This window comes from Colletes gigas, unplaced genomic scaffold, assembly GCF_013123115.1.
Source record: "Colletes gigas isolate AHSC1104 unplaced genomic scaffold, ASM1312311v1 Colletes_gigas_Sc00001, whole genome shotgun sequence".
Lineage (NCBI taxonomy): Eukaryota > Metazoa > Arthropoda > Insecta > Hymenoptera > Colletidae > Colletes > Colletes gigas.
Window position 1 is genome coordinate 11,993,317 of NW_025106630.1, and position 21,808 is coordinate 12,015,124.

General features: G+C 43.0%; 2 protein-coding genes across 6 annotated transcripts in view; one reads left to right on the forward strand and one right to left on the reverse strand.

Moving 5' to 3' along the window:
* The first annotated feature begins 717 nt into the window (after window positions 1–717).
* On the forward strand, window positions 718–5,797 carry LOC122396202 (probable DNA mismatch repair protein Msh6). The gene is made up of 21 exons (XM_043394395.1): window positions 718–957; window positions 1,079–1,255; window positions 1,336–1,427; window positions 1,491–1,559; window positions 1,642–1,842; window positions 1,917–2,051; window positions 2,113–2,248; window positions 2,326–2,606; window positions 2,682–2,807; window positions 2,883–2,961; window positions 3,040–3,227; window positions 3,380–3,474; window positions 3,535–3,690; window positions 3,764–3,921; window positions 4,005–4,093; window positions 4,155–4,445; window positions 4,526–4,741; window positions 4,823–5,002; window positions 5,058–5,235; window positions 5,306–5,457; window positions 5,538–5,797. The coding sequence occupies exons 1-21, from the start codon at window positions 831–833 to the stop codon at window positions 5,793–5,795; spliced, it is 3,384 nt and encodes a 1,127-aa protein (XP_043250330.1). The 5' UTR covers window positions 718–830; the 3' UTR covers window positions 5,796–5,797.
* Window positions 5,798–6,097: 300 nt separating this feature from the next.
* The window catches only part of LOC122396283 (microtubule-associated protein Jupiter), a 66,154-nt gene continuing 50,443 nt past the window's right edge, over window positions 6,098–21,808 (reverse strand). For 3 of the 5 annotated variants that reach the window (XM_043394537.1, XM_043394547.1, XM_043394528.1), the window contains exons 2-5: window positions 13,836–14,236; window positions 12,383–12,406; window positions 10,050–10,136; window positions 6,098–8,285 (exon numbers count right to left, since the gene is read on the reverse strand). In XM_043394537.1, the coding sequence (XP_043250472.1) occupies window positions 8,104–8,285; window positions 10,050–10,136; window positions 12,383–12,406; window positions 13,836–14,236 (694 nt within the window). In that variant the 3' untranslated portion in view covers window positions 6,098–8,103. The remainder of the gene's footprint in view (window positions 8,286–10,049; window positions 10,137–12,382; window positions 12,407–13,835; window positions 14,237–21,808) is intronic. The other 2 variants (XM_043394556.1, XM_043394566.1) reach the window with 2 other exon arrangements.

Sequence of the window (21,808 nt, forward strand, 5' to 3'; positions counted from 1 at the left end):
AGCAGGGGATAGTAGAGGCCTGCAGAGGCATGCAGAGGCATGCAGAGGCAAGCGGAGACCGGCTGGGGCAAGCAGGAATCATTATACATTGTCGGAAGTATCAGGGGTGGTCAGCAGTGGTCAGCAGAGGCCAGCGGAGGCTAGTGGAGGCCAGCAGTAGCAAGCAGTGGCATGCAGAGACCAGCGGGGGCAACTAATAGCAAGTTGTAATCGTCATACGTTGTCAGAAGTATGAGGAATGGTCAGCAGCGGTCAGGAAAGGTCGGGGGAGGCAGGCAGAATTCAGTAGTAATCGTTATACGTCGTCAGAAATATAAGCGGAGGTCAGGAGAGGCCAACAGAGGCTGGGCAGTCGAGACTTGGAATCGTATGCCGTCGACGTGAGGTCGAATGTTAGTTGTTCAAGTGCGAGAAGGCAAATGAGCCTTCCTCTCTCGACTCCCATGAGACGGTCCGAAATTACTTCGGGCAGCTTCGGAGAATCGAGGAAGGGGGCATGTGTCAGTTTGCCTTTGTCGACTCTCCGAAACTCCACGAGCTCACGTACGCGTGATCTGACATGTGTGAGTAGGGCACCGTCGGTGCTTTTGTGGCACCGCTGGTCCCTAAAGTAAACGTTTCTCTAGAACTTGGCCATACCAGAAGGAAGATTAAATTCCTAATATTTGTCACTATGTTATACTTATGAAATCCTAATGATTTTATGAAAACCGAAATTTTGCCAGGATTTTGATCCACTTAACCACGAGGACGTTATCGTCGTAAAGAAACATTCGGCGGAAGAATTTCGAATATAATTACGGTTTCTGTTTTGTTGTATTAGTGAAATTATGTCGAAGGTAAACACGTTGTATAATTATTTCAAGTCACCGAAAACTGACAAGAGACCGAATAATAAACCGGTGCCTGAAGCTAAACCTTCAACGCCGAAAAGAACGAGGGAACAAAGGAACACAGGTATATCGCGAAATATTTTATAATAAATTTATAACAACTTAGAATGAATTTGGTGTCTCGAACTCTTGGAAAAAACTATAAAGTGAAACTTACTTTAAGCAGTCTTTGTTATTGCATGTAGCTAAAACTCCAAATAAGGGCAAAGAAAATAAAAATGTTGAAGATCGAAAAAAACTTTACAAAGACAATGAGGAAGATGAAGAGGATGAAGAAGTTGAACCAGTACGGCCAAAAAAACGTAGATTGATCATACCTGATGAAGAATCTGGAGAAGATTCTGGAGATGAATTTAAACCCGGTTTGTACAAAATTTTGTTTGATCTATATTGCCAATATTATGGCAAAGGAAGGGAATGTTTCTGACTTAATTTTATGCAGATCCAAAAGATGTGTCAGAGGAATCTGATTCAGGCAGCGAAGGAGACCCTGAAAGCGAAATACAGACACAAAGTGAAGAGGAAACACCAGAGGTAAAAGTTTAGTTGTGCTTTGAAACATACAATTTTGGTTACTTATTGCAGACTCTATTTCAGAAGAAAAGGAAATTGCCTAATGACAGAAGGAGTAAAAATCAAGGAGGCACAAAGAAAATTGCCAAATTAGTAAGCTCATGGTTGCGTGTTATTTTATTTTGCCAGCTAGTTTGAATCTGATCTTTGATTAACTTAAATTAAATTTCTTTAGGATAATAAAGAAATAAAAGTACCTCAACAAAATCTGAACCAAGGATCAAATAATAGTGTTTCAGAGTCATGGCCACATTTGAAGTATGATTTTCTTCAACCAAATAAAATAAAAGATATTAGTAGAAAATCTCCAGATGATCCAAATTATGATCCTAAAACAGTTTATGTTCCTTTAGACTTTCTAAATCAACAAACCCCAGTAAGATTGGAAATTTAACTTTATTCGATACTTAGCAATGAAACATTGAATTTTCTATAGCATGATCTTTACAGGCAATGAGACAGTGGTGGGATTTGAAAAGCAAACATATCGACTGTGTTTTATTCTTTAAAGTAGGCAAGTTTTATGAATTGTACCACATGGATGCTGTCACTGGAGTCAAAGAACTTAATCTCACGTATATGCGGGTAAGTATGATCTTTTCTTTTGCAAAAATTACAATGGTTCAACATAAATGGGATGATACAGGGAGAGTTTGCACATTCTGGATTTCCTGAAATCGGATACGGTCGTTTCTCGGGAAGCCTTATAGAGAAAGGATACAAAGTAGCTAGGGTGGAACAGACAGAGAATCCAGATATGATGACACAACGGTGTAGTAAAAGTAAATTGCTAGAAAAATGTTGCATTCATTTTGCTCTATATTTTTTAGCACGATTCAATTCCATGTACAATGTTTAGTGAATAGGCCAACAAAGTATGACAAGGTTGTTAAGAGAGAAATTTGTCAAATAAGCACCAAGGGTACAAGAGTATTCACTTCATTGGATGTAGAACCATCAACACCGAATTCGAACTATCTATTGTCTCTTGTCGAAAAACGTCCATCTGGTACAAACCTATCCCATTATGGAGTATGTTTCTTGGATACAACAATAGGGGATTTTATCCTTGGGCAATTCGAAGATGACCGTTGCAATTCCAGAATATTGACCTTACTTGCTCATTATCCTCCAGTTCATGTAAGGTCTTCTTCCTCGCGAGCATATATTCCAGATTAAAATTTGCCAAATTAAAATTCATTCGTCTCATTTTAGGTTGTATACGAACGTGGTAATTTGTCTCAAAAAACATTGCAAATTTTAAATAACAATTTAGCAGCGTGCATTAAAGAACCACTTCTACGCGAATCTCAATTCTGGTCGTCTACAACCACATTGAAAGTATGCATAACACTACTCTATTTCAATAATCTCGATCTACTATTTATTCCTAAAGATTTTTTTCTCAATTTATAGAATCTCCACGAGGGAGAATACTTTAAATCAGATTCTAGTTTTTCATGGCCTACAGGCTTGAAGCCATTTCTTAATGAAGGTAAATGTTCTTTTTTTATGCATATTTTCTAAGCCTGAGCTTTCATTTTTATCAGTACATTTGTTCTCTTTTATTTAGGCGACTCTTTAGGCTTAACTCCAGACGATGACAAAGAATTAGCCGTGCATGCTTTAGGGGGATGCGTTTATCTACTCAAAGAATACTTCCTCGAGCAACAATTGTTGTCTCGAGGACGATTCAAATTGTACGTTCCACCGGATTTCTCGAGCGAGCCTTCCAAGACCACTAAATTTGCAAATAATATGGTACTTAGAAATTTCATCTACCTACATGTCTTTATCAATTTTTGATGTTGCTACAATGTTTCATTAGGTAGGTTATAACTTCTGAAACATCGTAGCGACATCAAGACGGCTGCTTTTGGGTTCTCCCTATTATAATTATATATTATTATCAGGTTTTAGATGCTGTCACTATTAACAACTTGAGAATTTTTGGCGAAGGGTCTCTGATGAAAACATTAGATCGTTGTTGTACCGCGTTCGGGAAAAGGTATGTTTTAAGCGAAAATATTAGTTTCGTATTGTTTCGATCGAACTTACTTCGTTACAGATTATTACGCGAATGGATCTGTCGACCATCCTGCCGCAAAGATGTTATAATCGAACGTCAAGAAGCTATTCAAGAATTGATGGATCGTTCAGATACGGTACAGACTGCTCGTAGCATATTAGCCGGTCTTCCGGATCTAGAAAGATTATTAAGCAAGTGAGTCGAATTATTTAAAAAGGTTGTAGGGTTAAGATACGTACGGTTCACTGTACAAACCCTGTAATTATAGGATTCACGGTCATGGAAATTTGGCAAGAATGAATAATCATCCTGATGGCAGAGCAATTATGTTCGAGGGTAAAACCTATTCAAAGAGAAAGATTCTAGATTTTACTAATATTCTGGATGGGTTTGAGGATGTCTTAAAAGTAGTTGCTTTATTCGAAGGTACGTACATTGATTATACAGGGTGAATCGTGTAACTTGATATGCTTAATTTATTCTGTTACTAGTGAATTATTGCCTTTTAGATTTCAAGAGTGGTTTGTTAAGCCGATACATTAAAGTGGAGCCGGATGGTGAATTTCCTTCGTTAAGAGAAACTTTAGATTATTTTAAGGTAAAGTTTATTTTTAACAGCTAGCATTTGACAAAATATGAACTCGCGATGTATATTTCAGTCCGCGTTCGATCACGAAGAAGCTAAAAAGGAAGGCTGTATCGTTCCGAAAGAAGGAGTCGACTCTGAATACGACTCCGTTTTAATGGAGCTTGCGGAAGTGAAGAAGGATGCGGAACAGTACCTCGTAAAGCAAAGACAGCACTTTGGCGTGAAAGTGACGTATCACGGATCGGATAAAAAACGTTATCAAATAGAAATTCCGGACTCGCAAGTAAAGAAAGTTGGTTCTGGATTCGAACTTCAGTCGCAGAGAAAAGGATTCAGGCGTTATTACACCGCCGAGGCAAAGGTTTCAATTTTCTCAATAATAGCATTCTAACTGAAAGGTAAGAAATATTTAACTTACACTAATCGTACCACCATCGCTAGGAACTTTTAAGTCGTCAAATAAATGCCGAAGAACACAGAAATAAAGTGTTGAAGGATTTGAACAGCAGAATATTTGCACAGTTTAGCGAAAAATATGACATGTGGAACTCCGCCATTTATAAACTGAGTACCTTGGACGTTCTAATCTCTTTAACCGAATATGCTCTCAGCGGTGAGATGTGTATACCCGAAGTCAACGATGGCACGGATGGGAATGTAATTTTAATACGATTTCACTATTGTTATTTACAAAACTAGTGCCATATCGAACATTATTTGAACGCGTATTTTTGATAGATATTTATTGATATGCGAGACGGACGACATCCATGCTGTCATTCAGATAATTTCATACCTAATGATACTTTGTTGGGATCCGGGGATTCTGCTTCTTTCGTGATTTTGACTGGGCCAAACATGGGCGGTAAATCGACGCTGATGCGCCAAGTCGCGCTTCTCACGATAATGGCACAAATGGTACGTTTTATCGAACAGAGACGCGATACAGAAAATCAACTTGGATCGTTTACAGGGAAGTTTCGTACCGGCAAGTTCTTGTAGTTTCACAATAGTGGATCGTATCTTTACGAGGCTAGGAGCAAACGATGATATACTAGCTGGTCAGAGTACATTTTTGGTCGAACTAAGCGAAACCTCGGCGATATTGCAACACGCTACACCGTACTCGTTAGTTTTGTTGGACGAATTGGGTAAGGAAATGTTTAATTACAATCCTGACGATGGAGTTACGAAAATATTAATACTATCGTGTAATCGCAGGTCGCGGTACATCAACGTACGATGGTACAGCCATAGCTGCGTCAGTCGTAAACGCGCTTACAAAACTAAAGTGTCGCACATTATTCTCGACGCATTACCATTCTCTGGTAGAAGATTACAAAAACGATAAAAATGTTACATTGGCTCATATGGTACGTCATATGGTTGTCTTCGGTGAAGCGTACTTAGGTTCAAGATGAAATAAAACCACTTGATTTTAATTTCTTTGTAGGCGTGTATGGTGGAGAACGAGGAAGAGGATGAAATCACTCAGGAAACTGTAACATTCTTATATAAGCTTAGCGAAGGAGCTTGTCCAAAATCTTACGGTTTCAATGCTGCTCGATTAGCTGGCGTGCCATCCATAATCACAAATCGGGCGCATGAAATTTCTAAACAGCTCGAGCAGGAAACCAATCAGAAACACTTCTTCGCCGCTGTATGCAAAGCCGATGGACCAGCTATAAGAGACCTGATTGCTGCAATGTAAAATCATACTGCAAGCTTGTTCATTAAGTATTAAATTGTGATCGATTTCATGTTGTGTTTCGTGTTGTGTAATTTGCAAGTTTATATTTTTGTATTTTGTATTTATACTATTATATTTTGTATTAAAAGGTTTTTCCATTAATAATAATTCCAGATACATTGCAACATTACATTTCTTTGCATAATTATTTCACGTCCGTTATCGAATTGGCCGAACCCAATGTATTTTCAGAGTATCGTTCGATGTTGTTACAAGCACGTTTAAATAAAAGACAGGGACGAGGTTTTGTTGCTTACAAAATTTTATTAATTAATGCCAGAGTACAAAAGGGCTACTTATGACGAATACGATGCGATACAAACAATGTAATTTTACTCACACCAAACGACGAACAAAATTTCGTTTCGGAAACGTAAGAAATAATCGTGCGTGCACGAGTCTTGCCGTGAAATAAATATAATCCTTATGCGTTGTATGTCGTGAAATAAAGAATAAGCAAGGTAGCGAAGTTCTAAACGAATATTGTCAATACATCCGATAGAATTCTATGTTTTTTAATTATTATTAATATTATTATTTAAGAAGGACCGTAGGTGTGCGGAGCGATAAATAGACAGAAATAATAATCGTTATTTCGTTACGTTGGTAAATCGAGCGAGTATGAATATTTGAGTGTAACTTCCTACATACGATTAGCAAGTTGTATTTCGGCGTAAATATGAATTACGCATCTTGGTGCGTAAAGAAAAGCCGTTTCTTATCGACGATTAAAGAAAAATAGGAACCGTGCTCTCTCTCTCTCTCTCTCTTCTCTTCCTAAAATCGAGCATGCCGCCATGCAGAAGAAAACTATATATACGATTAAAAAGGCACGGAAATTAAGAAAGCACTTGACTGTTTTAATGGGTTACAAGGATGTACTTTTATTTTCTTCGAATAACATATGCCTACTTCTAATGTACAATTCCGAGGTTTTCATCGAACGTTATCTAAATATTAAATGTCGTCTGTCGAGCACGCTCTCTCGTTCTAACTGGACGTTCGCGTTAAATTCCCTTTTATCATCAATTAGTACGATTTCCCTATCGAAAATACCAACCGATGGCAGTCTAATTTAAGAAGCGTGTCTTCCTGGCGCTCTTCATCGCAAGATCTCGCGTCATAAAATTTTATAGGTTATACCCTTATCCGACGGGAGTCGATCCAAAAATTACTTTCTTCTGTCTTTCTGTCTCTCTCCCCCTTCTCCTCAATCCTTTCGTTTCATTCTCGGCGTTCTAATTTCGGATTAACGGTTCAAGAAGATCATCGATATCGAGCGGACACGGTCTCGGAATAATTAGAAAGGTGCCGGTTGTTTCAAGAATCAACCACGACCGTACCCGTGGACAAAGTCTCTCGAAAATAGGGCATCGTTCGAATTACTATCTTTTACGCCCTTCGTATTCTTTTTTTTTTTTTGTTTGTTTTTTTTAAATCCAAAAAACGACGAGTTCTATTATTATCTTAAAAGTTACGCATTTACAAAACTGCGGGGAACGAAGATTCTTGGGGAATGATGTTTTCCGTAAAACTGAACGACTATTTTAACCCGCCTCGGCAAATGGGACCTAAGATTCGACCGTCAAGAGGATGACATTTGCTCGTTTTCTTTAAATTTCGCATGACCCTTTCTTCCCTCCTTCCGTTTTGTCAGCCCTTTTAGTGCCGTTGCAACTCGTTCGACGATACCAATTTACCAATTCGCCCACGTCCACACCCGAGCAAACCAACAATTAATAAATACAACAATACAAGCGAAACGAACAAACGAAACACCAGTCAATGTTTAAACTTTCGTGCAGGGCGATTCGCGATGACGAATCTGCAGCATGTAAAAACGATACAAATATGTTATACGAACATACGGGTTTTCCAAGCTGGAGGCTCGAATCGCCCCGACACAATGCTCGAGAACAACACGACAAACAGCAGAGTTTAATAAACAACTCTAGAATCAATATCTCGCGAACACGATAAAAAAAAAGTAACAATTTTGTCAAATGAATTTTCTCGCGAAGGAAGCAAAACCGCGATGAACGGTTCCCTCGAAAAAAAACATCGTCGTCGTCACTCGCTCTTCCTTTTTCCTAACCTCCAAACGCGCGGAGGCGCAACGCGAAGAACGAATTCTTCGATAACGTTTCGGAATCGTCCTGGTGGGTCGATGGCATTTAGAGTATTTTTTGGTCGAATTGTCGGGCACTGAAAGGGTTAACGGCGCGCGGAGGAGGATGCCGACGAGCGGTTTTAATCCCGATGCAGACTTTTACCAGAGTCCGGATGAGAATCCACCGGGAGGGACTCGGCCACGGACCGGAGCCTTCGCGGCCGGCGACGAGTCGTTTGATTTCTCGCCGACGCTGGAGTTCGAGCTGGATGTTCCGTTTTGCACGGCTGGCCCGTTGTTCTGTGATTCCGTGTAACCCGCGCCAGTCACCGGATTAACATCTGCGAAGAACAGTTTCGTTCGTAAAACGGACGCTAGGGGGCCGAGGAAGCCGCCATCTTCTTCCTCGAACGATTCAATTTACCGAAAACACGCTGTGAACGACGACGCGAAGTACAACAATACCTTGACGGATACTCGCGTTTCGAGGAACCCATGAACGTCTTTCGAAGTTGCTACTGTAGGAAATTTCTTTTTTAGATCTCGAGTCACACTTTTGCGGAAAGATTTTACGGACGAGTATCCCTTAGGGCATCGCTGTATCCTTCTCTATGGCACTATTATAATGAATCTGATAGAACGCTACTATTTGGATTATTTGAGTACGAAGGATCCACCTTTTGTACATTTGTCTTCGGTGACCACGCGGAAATCGATTCTCCTCGTTGCTATGATTTCTATCCTCTGGGCAGATCGATTCTATACCAGTGGCATGCAATAATTGTCAGGCGTATAAAAATACCGTGTCGTTCGAACAAGATTAGCATAGCAGTACGAATTCGTTTGATGAATTACGTTTTCATACGCCTGATGGAGGCGTCTATAACACTGTCATAGAGATATCAAGGATTTCACGCGAAAACGGCATGCTGGTTTTTTTCATCTACTTCATCCGCATGATCGAAATGGGAACATGGGCACACAAGTAATTTACTCGACAGGCAATTAAGCGTAAAATTGTAAGAAACAACCAGCTGGTTCGATGCACCGATAAAGAACACTCGAATATACAGTGAGGAGCATAACTGTACCGATTTATACAAAATTGGTTCGGTTATGCCTCGTACTGTATCTATATTTGTATCGTGTGAGCTACTTTGAGGAACTTTAGTCTACCATGTGGCAATGAACTTACCGTTCCATTACAGACTATTTGTTGACCTATGAAAGGCTGTAGAATTGCTCGAATCGTGACTCGTTTCCTCTCGTGTGTAAAGAATCTATTTTTAATAGTGATTTTAACATAGCGAGATTCGAGCAAGTCTAGGTTAGGTGGAGATGGAGAGCATGGGTGAAGATCGAAGAGGGCGACACTAGGCAACCGACAATAAGACCAAAGTGTTATTTAAGCCAAATTTGAAGTACTTTCATTTTAGCCATAATAGTACCCCAAACGCAATTTTGTTACTCTTTGGACTATTGTCGAAATTGTTGTTTCTCGGGGAACTAAAATTATTCTCAATAGAAACCCAAACTAGCTATACGTTAAGATTATCCCGCTATCCCAGTACTGTAACTAATACTAACGCATACATTTAAAAAAAACAACACACATAAAAAACAAAACAAATTATATAACAATATCAAGGTTAGATCGAGTCCTCTTCTTCTGCGGCAAAATAAAATACATAAATCATTCGCTGACGGAAGCTGAATAAAGGAAAAAACCGACAGGTTAAAAACTCGGTGGTTAAAACATTACATGATAAACAAATTTCATTCCCATGGGCCGTGTTGCGCCGCCAAAAACAATTACAGGATCGCTGACTGTTCTTTATTGAATGTCGAGATTGTGCAAATTGAAATTAAAGATATCTAATTAAAATGTGATCCTCTGATAGTTTCTAGCGGTGCACAGGAGCGATCTATCGCTCTTTCTTTACCTAATTTGCATGACAGAAATAAATGGTAAAAAAAATTGAACGTATCCCGAGGAAGAGGGGGTACAAAAGAGGGAAGGTTAGAAGACATCTAGATCGAAATCGAGGCTGAAAGAGAAGATGACCGTGGTCGCTTAAAACTGAGAAAATAGTGACACACGTTACCTCGACACCTTCGTGCGCTGCGCCTCATGGGCGTCACGTCAACTCCGTCTCCGGTGACCGGGTTGCGCGAAATGCAGGATGATCCACCTGCCGGGGTTTTCGAGCGGGTAGGAAGGCACAGAGGACGACAGTTCACAGCCCGGTGCACGCAAAGCGACACGTACCAGAATTCACCACCACCACCACCACCACCCCCATGCACCGACACGCCGTAGCAAACCCACAACCGTAACCCGTAATTGTGTTAGTGCACGTGCCCTATTCGCACGGACCAGTCCAAGATATCTTTCACCAGAATTCCCCACACAAAATCGACGTGAACTAAGGTTAACTGCTTCCCTTCCAGCGTATCCTACTCGACAAAATGATAACGGTTTTTTTAAGAATAACTCTCCCGCGACGATACAGAGGGCGGTCATTTTTAGGAAGGAACCAGTTGCGCCGTCTGAACGACGACCGATGCATTACGTTTCTGGATCACGTGCACGATCGGGGGACAGTGATTTATGTCGTGAGAGAGGAAATTCGCCAGCTCCAATATCAATCAAGACGCCTGTCCGGAGGAAAAGGGATCTTGATTGGTGCCAGAGCTGGGGACTTTCTCCTATGAAATATATCCTTCGTATGCACTCGATGACGTCAAAAATAGAGACGCGTGTAACCAATATTATGGACGTCGAAATGCAGTGGATCCAGATAAACGGTCGGGTCAAGTAAAGGTCTTGAAATACCGTGTGAATGTAGCTCTAATATATCACGGTGAATTTAAAGAGTTCTTTTTGTAAAAATTTTGTAAAAGATATGCACAGACTCTTTGAAGCACTTTTCAAGCATTGATCAATGAGCATAGATCACGTTGTATATCAAAATCAGAGCTGATCAAGTGTATAGTGTTTGTAACAGTTATGCATACTTGATAAATATTGGCCATTAATTTAATTACAGTAAATGTGGGTGTTGCATTGCAGTGCATCGGTAGCCGTACAGGTGGCACCTATGGTTTTTTCTCAAAGATGGCTGCCTCGGCCTGTGAGTCATCACAGAGGCTTATCCGATACATTAATGGTTTCAAAACTGGAATAGTATGGCGGGGGATAGTCTTTCGATGATTTTCAGCAGCCAATTAATTCTGGTATCCCCTTGTCGAGTAGAATACTTGTAATTTTTAAACGAATATCAACTATTTTAACGCGTATAGATCACCATCGTTGAAACCTTGCAATTATAATAAATTTTGGTATCTTGGACGCGTTCGTGCGAGAAGAACAAGTACAAAAATAAGAAAGAAACAGAGTGTACTATACTATACTTGTGTGAAATAAGGCAAGCACAGAAAAGCAAACATAATCAATGCAAAAGAAAATAGGGCTCTGTCGAATTAAAATACCAATGAAGAGAAAATAAAGATACGTGTTAAAGAAAGTAGCCACTAGTAGTTCTCAAATTGTTTACAAATTTTCGAAATCGTCACACGTAAAACCCAAGCAATCGTCAGTCGTGGTGAAATCATAGGAACAATTAAAAGTCCATTGGCAATTTGTTAATGATCGACACGGTTAAATCACGAGCACGTACGATTTAACAAACAAGTATTCTTTTTAGATTGTGCACGTTAATTCCACAACGGGAAAACAACAAAGAGTTATTGATGCATTTGCAGAATATAAAGATGTTCGCGTGAGAAACCGATGAGAAATACTTGTCGCAAGCGGGAAATGTGTTACGGTGAACGGACTTTTAACTTAACAGCTAAGGTACGATAACGCGACTAACTCAAAATATGTGTTTCTATTATCGTGGCAGGCCCTGTTGTAAATCGGAAAACGTCCATCGACCGAGAACCTTCGATTGTTCGTTCTGGGGGAAATTAACGTTTCTACGAGTCTAAGTAAAACCAAACAAAGAATAATAAGAAACAATAAACGCTAAACGTGATTCTACGTGACGTTTAGAATTCCAAGATTTGATTTGCATTAGCAATTGAACGGTTTTGCACGATTAAAGTAAAGAACTCGAGCAAACGTGATAACAGTGGAAAGGAACTCGGTTCCGTGAATTCTTAGATTCGAAGATAGTCACTATCGCGATTTATGAATCACGTTTTTAATCAGACCTTACGGTTTTACTGCTTTAACGCGACACAATCGATCGAGCAGCTTATAACCGAATCGTGGGCAAACGGTGATAATGCAAATCGGACTTGAACGATGGCAAATCGGAGAAAATGATATGTACAGATTTCTTGGAACGAAACGCGAGCACCCGTAATCAAATAAGAATGTGTAGGATGAGTGTCGTGTCATCTACTCGAATGTGTCTCTTTGCACACTTACGAAATCGTTTGATTCTCCTAAAAGCTGCTTGCGAACAATTCAAGAGGATGACTTGGTGAAAGCCATTGGATTAGTTACAAAAAAGTTCGTTCGTGTCTCGCTAGCTCCAACAGACCGACAAAACGGAAGCGAATCGAATTATTTTACGTTTCCTTGGTTCGTTGTTAAGATATCCGAACTCGTGATCTCGAGAAGAGCATTCGGATGCTCGCGATAACCGAGCAAAATCATCGAGAGAGTGCTGTACGGAGAAAAAGCGTAACGCTCGAGCAAAGGTGTCCTAATTTCAAACAATTCTCCGGCATCGATAATCGATAGAGAAGTGCATTACGTTAATCCCGAAAAAGAGCCTGCGACACACAGACACATATTTCAAGGTAGGTCGAATACAGTGCGAGTTTAAGTGTGTAATTTGCGATTTCAGCGATTGCACGATTATCGGCAATCAGAGCGATACAGAACAGAAAACGAGAAATTCGACCGAAACAATAGTCACCGTCGAATTTCGCCGAGCAAAGCTTCGAGAAGGCAGTTTGTAATCATTCGCGGTACGAGTTCCAAGAGAAGAAAAAGAAAATTAAATTTAATTGATCGCAGCGTGGAAAAGGAAAAGACCGGGTGCAGAAAGAATCGACTTGGTTCGTTTCGATAGGGGTTCTTTCGTAATTCTATTGGCTGGTAGCGATGATATCGAGAGTCTCGCGAATCACTTGATCGAACAGTATAGTAATCGATAGGCAGAGAATCTTTTAAATATCTTGGGGTTGGGTAAATATTATTTCTTGCATCGACTAGAGAATCAAATATTCTTTTGAGGGAGGAATAAAATTCGTGCGATTTTTCTTTTCATTACATTTCATAACGCCTTCTTTATGAAATTTAAGCAAGGCTGCAGAGGTCTACGAGTCTCTGTGGAACAAAGGACAGCCCGGAAGTGGTTTTCACGCTTCGCGTAGGGCAATTTTTATACGAGTATAAAAACTCTGCGTTTTGGACGATACTCGATTTCGTCGAGTCACCCAAGTGCTCTGGAGAGATATTTTACTATGAAACACCTGTTTTTATTGGGTCATTTTTGCTCATTTCTCGGTGAACAATAACAAGTAACGTTTCTGGATTATTTAAAGAAAAATCGCAAGAACCACGTTTCCACGTCTGAGAAGCTTCTCCCAGAGTCGATTCTTTCATTGTAAAAACGTCCCGGGGTCGAAGCTGCTTCGATAACTCTGATCCGTGGCGTTAAATCAGTGCTGTTCGGCAAATTGCCTAGCGTAATCGTAAAAGAAAAAAAAATAGAAGTACGGTGTGCATGGACCAGTCGTGCGTACACAACTCGTAAAGAAGCCGCGTTTTTCCCTCGCGCTCGCACCGTACACCAGCTCACCTGACCAGACAACAAATAGTAATCGTTTCGAAATATAAGGAGGAGCGAGGAATGCGAGAGATACTTTACCTGTGATATCGTTGGTCAGGTTGTTGCCATTGCTGGCCGTGTAGCCGTTGAGAACGCCCGCGATCGAGTCCGAGCTGGCGGTGCTCTTCGCGGGCGACGTCGAGGCGCCCGACGACGCCGACGAGGACGAAGACTCCCCGCTGAGGGAGATATTGCTGCGCATATGATTTTTCGCGTTTGGGGTGGTGGGTGGGGCATCGGGAGGGCCAAACAGGCGTTTGTATGAATCATTACCGGGCTTGTTGCGCGGCGTTTCGTTGCCGTTGTTGCTGTTCGGACCGTCGCCGAACAACGCCGAGCCTAGCTGCGATTGGTTGTGGTTCTTCACGCGGCGTGGGCTTGTCTCATCCGGAGCGGCGCCAAAAATGTCGCTGCTTCCGCCACCAGGGGGTTTCAACACCCTGAAAATAAAATCCAACGTCAGAACACGAACCTGATCACCATCGACAATCGTCAACCCCTTGCAATCATGAGGCTACCTCACTCCTCATCGAGTCTTATTAATTAAAAAAGAGACCTGAACGTGGGCATTGCTTTTGGAACAACAGTAGACATCCTACAAGCATTCGGGCCGAATTTGATTCGTGTGATAAATGATTTCGATCGAGTTTACGAGCCAAAAGCTTCGTCCCAAAGTACAGCATTTACCACAAGACAAAACGAGGGGTACCGAAAGCTTTAAACTCGAATTTCTCGAGCTTGTAGCCCCCATTTTGGCAAATGTTTTCGTAGTACTGGGTGGTGTCCTACCTACATGCTTTCCGGAACGACGCTCCGGATCGTCCAATAGCTTTTTATCCTAAAACTCACTTAGAAACCGATGGTTCGTTACGGGAGCAACCACTCGAGCGACGTCCCTCGTTAGTCATGCGTGCAGTCGGTCAGTTTCACGCGCGGAAGGGTTGAGAACCTTTGTTCTACGGCGGCGGTCGCCGACGACACGGGAACACGACTCCGTCCCCCACGGCGGAAGGACTCGATCCAATTTGCTCGATAAATCTGCGCTGATTTCTACGTAACGAGGGTCGTGTCTCTCGGGCTGGATGCGTGGCACGCGCTTTGTCGCGTGCGCGTTGCGTGGCCAAGGAGGGAAACGGAGGAGAAAAATAACGAAAACAAAAAGGGATCGAGCGACGGGGAGGGGGAACCAGGGTTCGCCAGGACGATGAGTCGCCCGGCAATTAAAAGAATGGAGTCCATTCTTTCTCCGCCGAGCGGACGAGGGACGGAAGGGGTGTGGCGTGCGCGTCGTTTTAAAGGCTGCTTCGTTAGGAAGACGGTTCAATTAACGAAGAAGCCGCTCTCGCGCGTGGTGATTTTTTTTTCTTTTTTAGTTTCCCTCGAGGGAAGAAGCTATCTCCGCGAGTTCGCGAGCAGAATGTGGGCGAAGGAATGACTCACGCGGCGGCGTTACACGATAAATCTCGATCGATACGCGAGGCGCAAGGATGAAGGATATTCTTGCCCGTTTAGCCTTTGGTAGCCTGGCGTTCGAAATGCGTACAGAGTGACTCAGAAGTAGCTTCGGGCTTAACATTTACTTGTTTTGTATTTTAATCGAAATTCATGAGAATTTATTTTTCTAGTTCCAGAGTGTGAAGTCCTGTCAACCACACGACGGATTATGAATTGTAAACATAACGGTAATCATCGAGATTATTACTATTATTAGAAGCTCTTAATGGTCGTTAAACGTCGAGGTTATTGACTGGTGCGATAGGCTTCAATTTCGAAACACACAGAAAACAACATGTTCCTGTGCGTCAAGCGACAGTATGTTAGTTGTCTATGCCGTGGTATTAGCGTCGGTACTGAGATACACCCTATCTGCATTTCAAGCATAAACTAAGGACTATCTGAGTTAGTGGACGTTGCATAGGATATCATAAACTAGTATAACCAGTTGCAAAACAGTTAGGACGAATAAATTAAACTATTTTTAGAGCCCTACGAGGCACGTGGGGTGTTCTGATTTTGAAAAATGGAAAATTGATGAATCGAACATTTCCCTTCCTTTGTTATAGAAAAATTTTGAAGCTACGTTTACTACGTACTTTGTAACTTTACGTTTATTTAAATGATTGAAATTAACAGAAACAATTGCCGTTACAACTACTATATGCTCCAACCGGTTTCACGAGCCAGCGTTCACTTCTGACGAACCGCGACGAAAAGGAACAAAGACGATTTTCTTAGAATGTTGCTCGTAAGACCTCGGAGAGGAATAGTTCCAACGAAATGGCAGTCTAATTCCCGTGTAATTGGTGCACAACAGATAAATGTAAGATGGGATCGAAAAAGAAGAATGTTTGAAGTTAATCGACCAGAAATTATGAGCCAGCACAGTAAGAAAACGGATGATGTGGATCACTTTAATTAATAACTATCCTTGATCTTTATGTAGAACACACTGGACATCTAAAAAGTGGGCTCTGTCAATGATTTGTATCCAAGGCTCTCAAGTCCTGCTTTGGACAAATACTTTTTTCGGTCGTACAGCGTCGCAAATGTTGAAAGCAAGTCCGGGGGAGCCAATGAAAGCGAGAGTATTATGACCACAACGTAGATATATCTTGAGGAAGGAGGGCCCCTGTTCGTTACATAAGGAAAAGAACAATAGGTCGTCAACCAAACTACTGGACCGGGATTCGAACCTGGTTCTTTCCTTCAGACACAGACGTTGATCTACCGATTGAACGCTTCAGGTCTCGTTACGACAGGGCTGTACCTGGCAACAGTATTCTTAGGAAATATGAAATCGAACAGTCCCATCGCTATCTGCACCCACGAACCTTCAGGCTCCATTCTCGAGCCTTCCTACTAATGATACACGCGCGCAACCCTCCAGAAACAGATTACCCAATTACGTTTAATTAGCATTCTTCGCGAACGCATTAGGCGCCGTTGTCCGCCATCTTTCGTCCCGGAGCAAGAACTCGTTAACTCGCGATCGATCAAATAATCGTTTCGGTCTAATTAACGACAGAACCGCGGATCGTCCCCTCCCGTCCCGGTGGGACGTATCATAGCGCACAATGTTTCATCGGGTCGACGATAAATCAAACGCTTCCTCGTTACGGTGTCGCGGATAATTGAACGTCCGACGCGGTTTGATGGAAACGCGGACTCGAGGCTGCTCGTCGAGGAAGTTCGATGCTCAACGACCATGCCAAAGAACGCGCTTGATCCGCGCTCCGTTTAACGCGAAAAAGAAAAAAAAAAGAAATGGAAAAAATCACCGCGAGTGGTCCCGTAATACGACCAATAACGAAACCATCGATCCTAATTGCCCAATTACCGGCTCGATCCGACGGCCCAGATTTCTCCATCGCGGAAAAGTCACGGTTTGGCAACCCAGGAAGCCCCGAGACGTCGGGACGGACGTCTCCGTGGCCGCGGCCGTCCGTCCGCTAACCCACGTATGACGAATCCGCGCAGAGAGATGGGGGAGTAAATAACGAGGATAATCAATCGACCGTAGGAAGCGAAGTTGTCCTGGAGGGGACAGGATGGGCGCGCCGGGAAATATGCTGGATGACGTACGGCGACGCCTCTGCATGTTCCTTTCGACGCTCCACCGTACCCAGACGCGATCGCGTTAATAAGACCGTCAACCTGTTTTACGCGCTACGGCGACGCGTCTTCAATTATCCGCGACCAGGCGCCGGTGCTTTAATACGTGTATTGACGCCCGTAGATAAGAGGTCCTCCAGCATGAGCTATTAACCGGTTAATGTCGCGATACCGATCGAGCGCGAAGACAAAGTGTAATGAGATCAAACACTCCATATACTTGGGACACGCGTCCACGGCGTACAAACACTGTAACAGACTGTTAGGTTTAACCTTTGAAGTGGCGACACGGCTATTTAAAGGCCGATAGATATAACGAGGTTTAAGCGAGTTAACCCCCTTTTACAAATCAAATTCACCCCGATCAATTACAGTGTTCATTTTTTGTCATTTTAGTTAGCGATTCCTTTTCTCTTCGTCGTTTTAATTAATTTGGACACCCTCTGTAGATTAGTAATATTGGAAGCAGAGATTTAAATCTCAAGTTGAACAATTTGTCTTGTTTTTTCCCCGTTTGTCTCCGCGACTTCCTCGTGCACGGATCTACAGTTTCCTCCGACGTTTCCCATGCCACATTAGATCCCCGCTGCGCGGTAGATTTTGCTTGACTTTCCGTGTACACCGTGTGGGCTGTGACCCCGGTTGCTGAACCCACTGTACAAGCTTGTAAAACCATAAGCCCGATCTTCGCGAAGAGCCACCGAGCGCTAGTAAACTTCCATGATTTACTGAAAACTAAGAAGCTTGTACCAGCGATGTTGCTTCTAATAGTACGAAGTTGAAACGACTGGGAATGGAAGTAGAAGATTATTAAAGATTATTAAAGCTGAATCGCGAAGCACAATGCAGTTGAATTTATTTGGGACAAAAATGCACGAACTTTCGACCCAATATTTTTCGAGAACGTATCGTTTGCGAGATCTGGCACGGTACGAAGGCAGATCGAACGAAGATACGCTTACGCGAGGTAACGCAAGCGTCGTTTATTACATAGTGCGCGATGTTAATGTTGGCCTAAGGTGGCGCCAATTTATGTCAGCACGCTCAATCAGCAACCGTGTAGCTAAATGGCTCCGCATTCTGATAGCTGTCCTTTACTGCATTATACCAGGCGCAAAACGACAATAAGCGACGGATACGTGGATCCTGGTAGGCCTGAAGAGGCTGCGGGAAAAGTGGACCAGGACACTTTCGAAAATAATAATCGTTAGCGTCCGCGAATCACGGCGACAATGTCATCGCGCGGATCCGGCGTAAACCGTGTTAACGCCTGAAACGCGATTATGTTTGCAAACTCGAGAGTGCGACGACTTTTCCGCGTCATGCTCGTGTCTTCGATGCAATAACGCAATTAGATTAGCGATTTGCTGGGAACACGACGATCTCTTAACCGATACGTTCCCTAAAATCGCGGGTTCTCACGCGCGAACTAATCGAAAGAACGCTGAAAATGGGACGCCGATCATCTACTTTACAAGCCATAAAGTCTGATGGACGAAATTAGAGCACGCGCATTATCCGACTTGACATGAAATTTTGCGTGGGTGAAAACGCTGCGCGTCACGGAGGTATTCTTATCATCGCCCCATGAAAGAAATTACGTAACGGGCCGCAGAAAGTTTTGCAATTCGATCGAGGACGTAGCGGGGCTTCCGGATTACACGGAATCCCTGGCGAACGACTGGTACGAAATTTTATTCGTGGCAATAAAAGAGAGAGACAAGGGTCGTACCATCGTTCGCGACATCACCCTCGCGTTTGGACGTCGTCTTGTCACGGTAATCCTTGTTTCCTTCGTCGACGAACGACGAACAACGTCGAACAAAGCATCGAATCACCGTGACAGATCGATTCGACGAGCACGCGACATCGTCTCCAAAAATGGAGGCTGAATTTAAATACGAGCGACGATCATAATGGTTTCTGGGTCAACTCGACCGGTCTCGAACACGATTTATCGTATACAATGTATATCGTTCGTGGGAATGCGCGTTACCCTGCTCCGTAAGACGTGCATCTCTCCGTCGATCGGTATTACACCGAGGAAAAAAGGCTCCTACCTCGAATGTCCATTTCGACTCGCGATATTATCGTCGACCATTACTCCACTTCCACGCCCAGAGTACCGGACGAACGCACATTTCGTATCGCTTCCTTCGATTCCACCCATTAATCCTAACATCGTTTCTTATCACCGAATACAAAGTGCTCCACTTTACTGATACCAGCCCAGTTCCCGGTATCACTTTCTTCTCCGTCTCACCGAACGGACAAATCGGTCGCACATGTACCTCCGGTTCAGGAATTTTAACGATACTTTAACCCTGAAGGACTTTTGCTTTCCCGGAAATGGAAAGAAGTTCGAAGAAACTGAAAATAATTATTAACTCCGACTTAAATCGATATGGTCTGAAGTTTATGTTCTTTGGAACAGTCTCGAGAACCTAATCCTTTATTATAACAGCATATTTCAGCATCCTCGAAATTCCTGAGCCCAGAGGCGCAACAAAAGGATTATTCGCGATTTCTTGCGTGAAACTTTCATCGTCTTAGCCGGCGGAGACGCGATCGAGCGTGATTTCGCACGAAAAATTTTGTACGCAGAGAATAAATCAGATAGGAGTGGGTCAGGATGGAGGAGGGAGGAAAGGAGGATTCCCGCGCAAATGGATCGTTTTTCTTAAGGCGCAACGGCAATAAGGAGTCACGCTCGAGTACTCGTCCTAGCTCCTGGCAACTCCGTGTGAGGTCCAGAAGGAGGATGTCGATAACAAGGAGCGGCATTGTGGCCGATACACCGACCAATCTTTATCACGTTTCGGACAATGGTCATTGTTCCTGCGTTTAATTACCGCGCGAGCCTCGGCGCAAGCTAATACTTCCTCGATTTCACGTTCGGCTAAATATTTGCCGCAGAGAAACCCCGCGCGTTCCTTCCGTATCTTCTCTTCTTGAACCAATACACACGGACGCGACTCGGAATAATTACCAGGTGGTAAATGCGCCGGTCATTCGTTTCGATGTGCTCCTTCCCGTGGGAGTTCTTCGAATATTCCAACGCTCCGTCCGTGACGAGATTCTCCATCTCACAGTTACTCTTATGCATCGAACAAATATTTTAATTAATCTTTTCGAAGAGGACACGGTAACTGGTTGGAAATGCCAAAAAATCGAATCTCCTAATTGTTCAAGAAATTGATATTCTTGAATTGATCGATTCATTAAATTCGAACGTCGAAGCACTGTCTTCCGCAACCTCGATATTAATAATGAAATAAAAGTCAATCAAGCTTAATAGATCCTTTAATCGAGCCGCGCGGCGGTTGGGATATTTCATAAACGTCAAATCAATCGAAACGAGTGGGAAAAAAGGTGGCTGTCGGTAGGATGAATCGCGGTTTAACGAACGTGTAATTCGATTTCCTCGTTGTGTCAGCCAACGAAGGGACTATTAAGACGAGGGATCGCGATCCGATCGCGAGGATGCGCGAACGTGACGACGCGTTTACCGATTCACACGTGCCAGTTTGCACTCGCGTCCGACGCGAATAATTACCGTGTCTGGATGCTGTTTTCCCGCGCATCAAGAGACTCTCTCGTCCCCTTATGTAACGCACGCAATTCCGCGGAACAATCGGATACCGCGTGAGAGTCCCGATACCTGGGAACGGAACGATTAAGTCATTATCAGGCCTGCGCGACACGGACGCCTCAAAAGGAAACCGGTAATTATCACGCGAGGCGTCGCGCGCGTCGACGCCGACAAGAAACGCTCGAAACCGTTCGATCTCGAACACGGCGAAACGGTCTCCATTATTCGCTCAAACATAATTTATAACTAAACACTCATATGCTATACTCGAATTAATATATCGAGTAATATGTCAAGTGGAAGTAACGATTAAGTGTACCCCAAGAATTTTCAAAATTATCTGTGTTGACGCCTTGCATCGGTTATCGGGACACCCTGTACATCCACCCGCGAAGAAACCTAAACCTACTCGTAATTTCCAAGCCCGACACGTAAGCTTCTTCCTATCGCTAGGTCCACGCCAACGCGAAATGGTGCCCCATGCTCTCGGGCTATTGGGAACAAAGTTCAAGACGTCTGCGGATTGGATTGGCTGTCTGTGTTCGGTTAATCGCGCGAATGCACCGAACGGAACTTCCTGAATCGAAGCTAAAAAGCGACGCTCCTAATTGAAACGAAGGCGGAACCGAACGTGGGCTAAAATGCATTTTAGCGGACCGCGACCTATCGTGCTCGTTGAACGACGTGACGAACGACGCTGACAGAGGCACCGGGCACTCTGGAATAATGTTTCGAGTCCATTTGGACAGTTTGGATCCCCTCGTCAGGCTTTCAAGACTCCGAAAGTCCTCTAATAACGTCGTACAGG

Bases quoted from the DNA above. Each gene is read 5' to 3' on its own strand.
- LOC122396202 (XM_043394395.1), top strand. From the start codon at position 831: ATGTCGAAGGTAAACACGTTGTATAATTATTTCAAGTCACCGAAAACT. The intron at 4,742-4,822 runs GTAATTTTAATA...TATTTTTGATAG, and splicing joins ACGATGGCACGGATGGGAAT to ATATTTATTGATATGCGAGA. The intron at 5,003-5,057 runs GTACGTTTTATC...GATCGTTTACAG, and splicing joins TCACGATAATGGCACAAATG to GGAAGTTTCGTACCGGCAAG.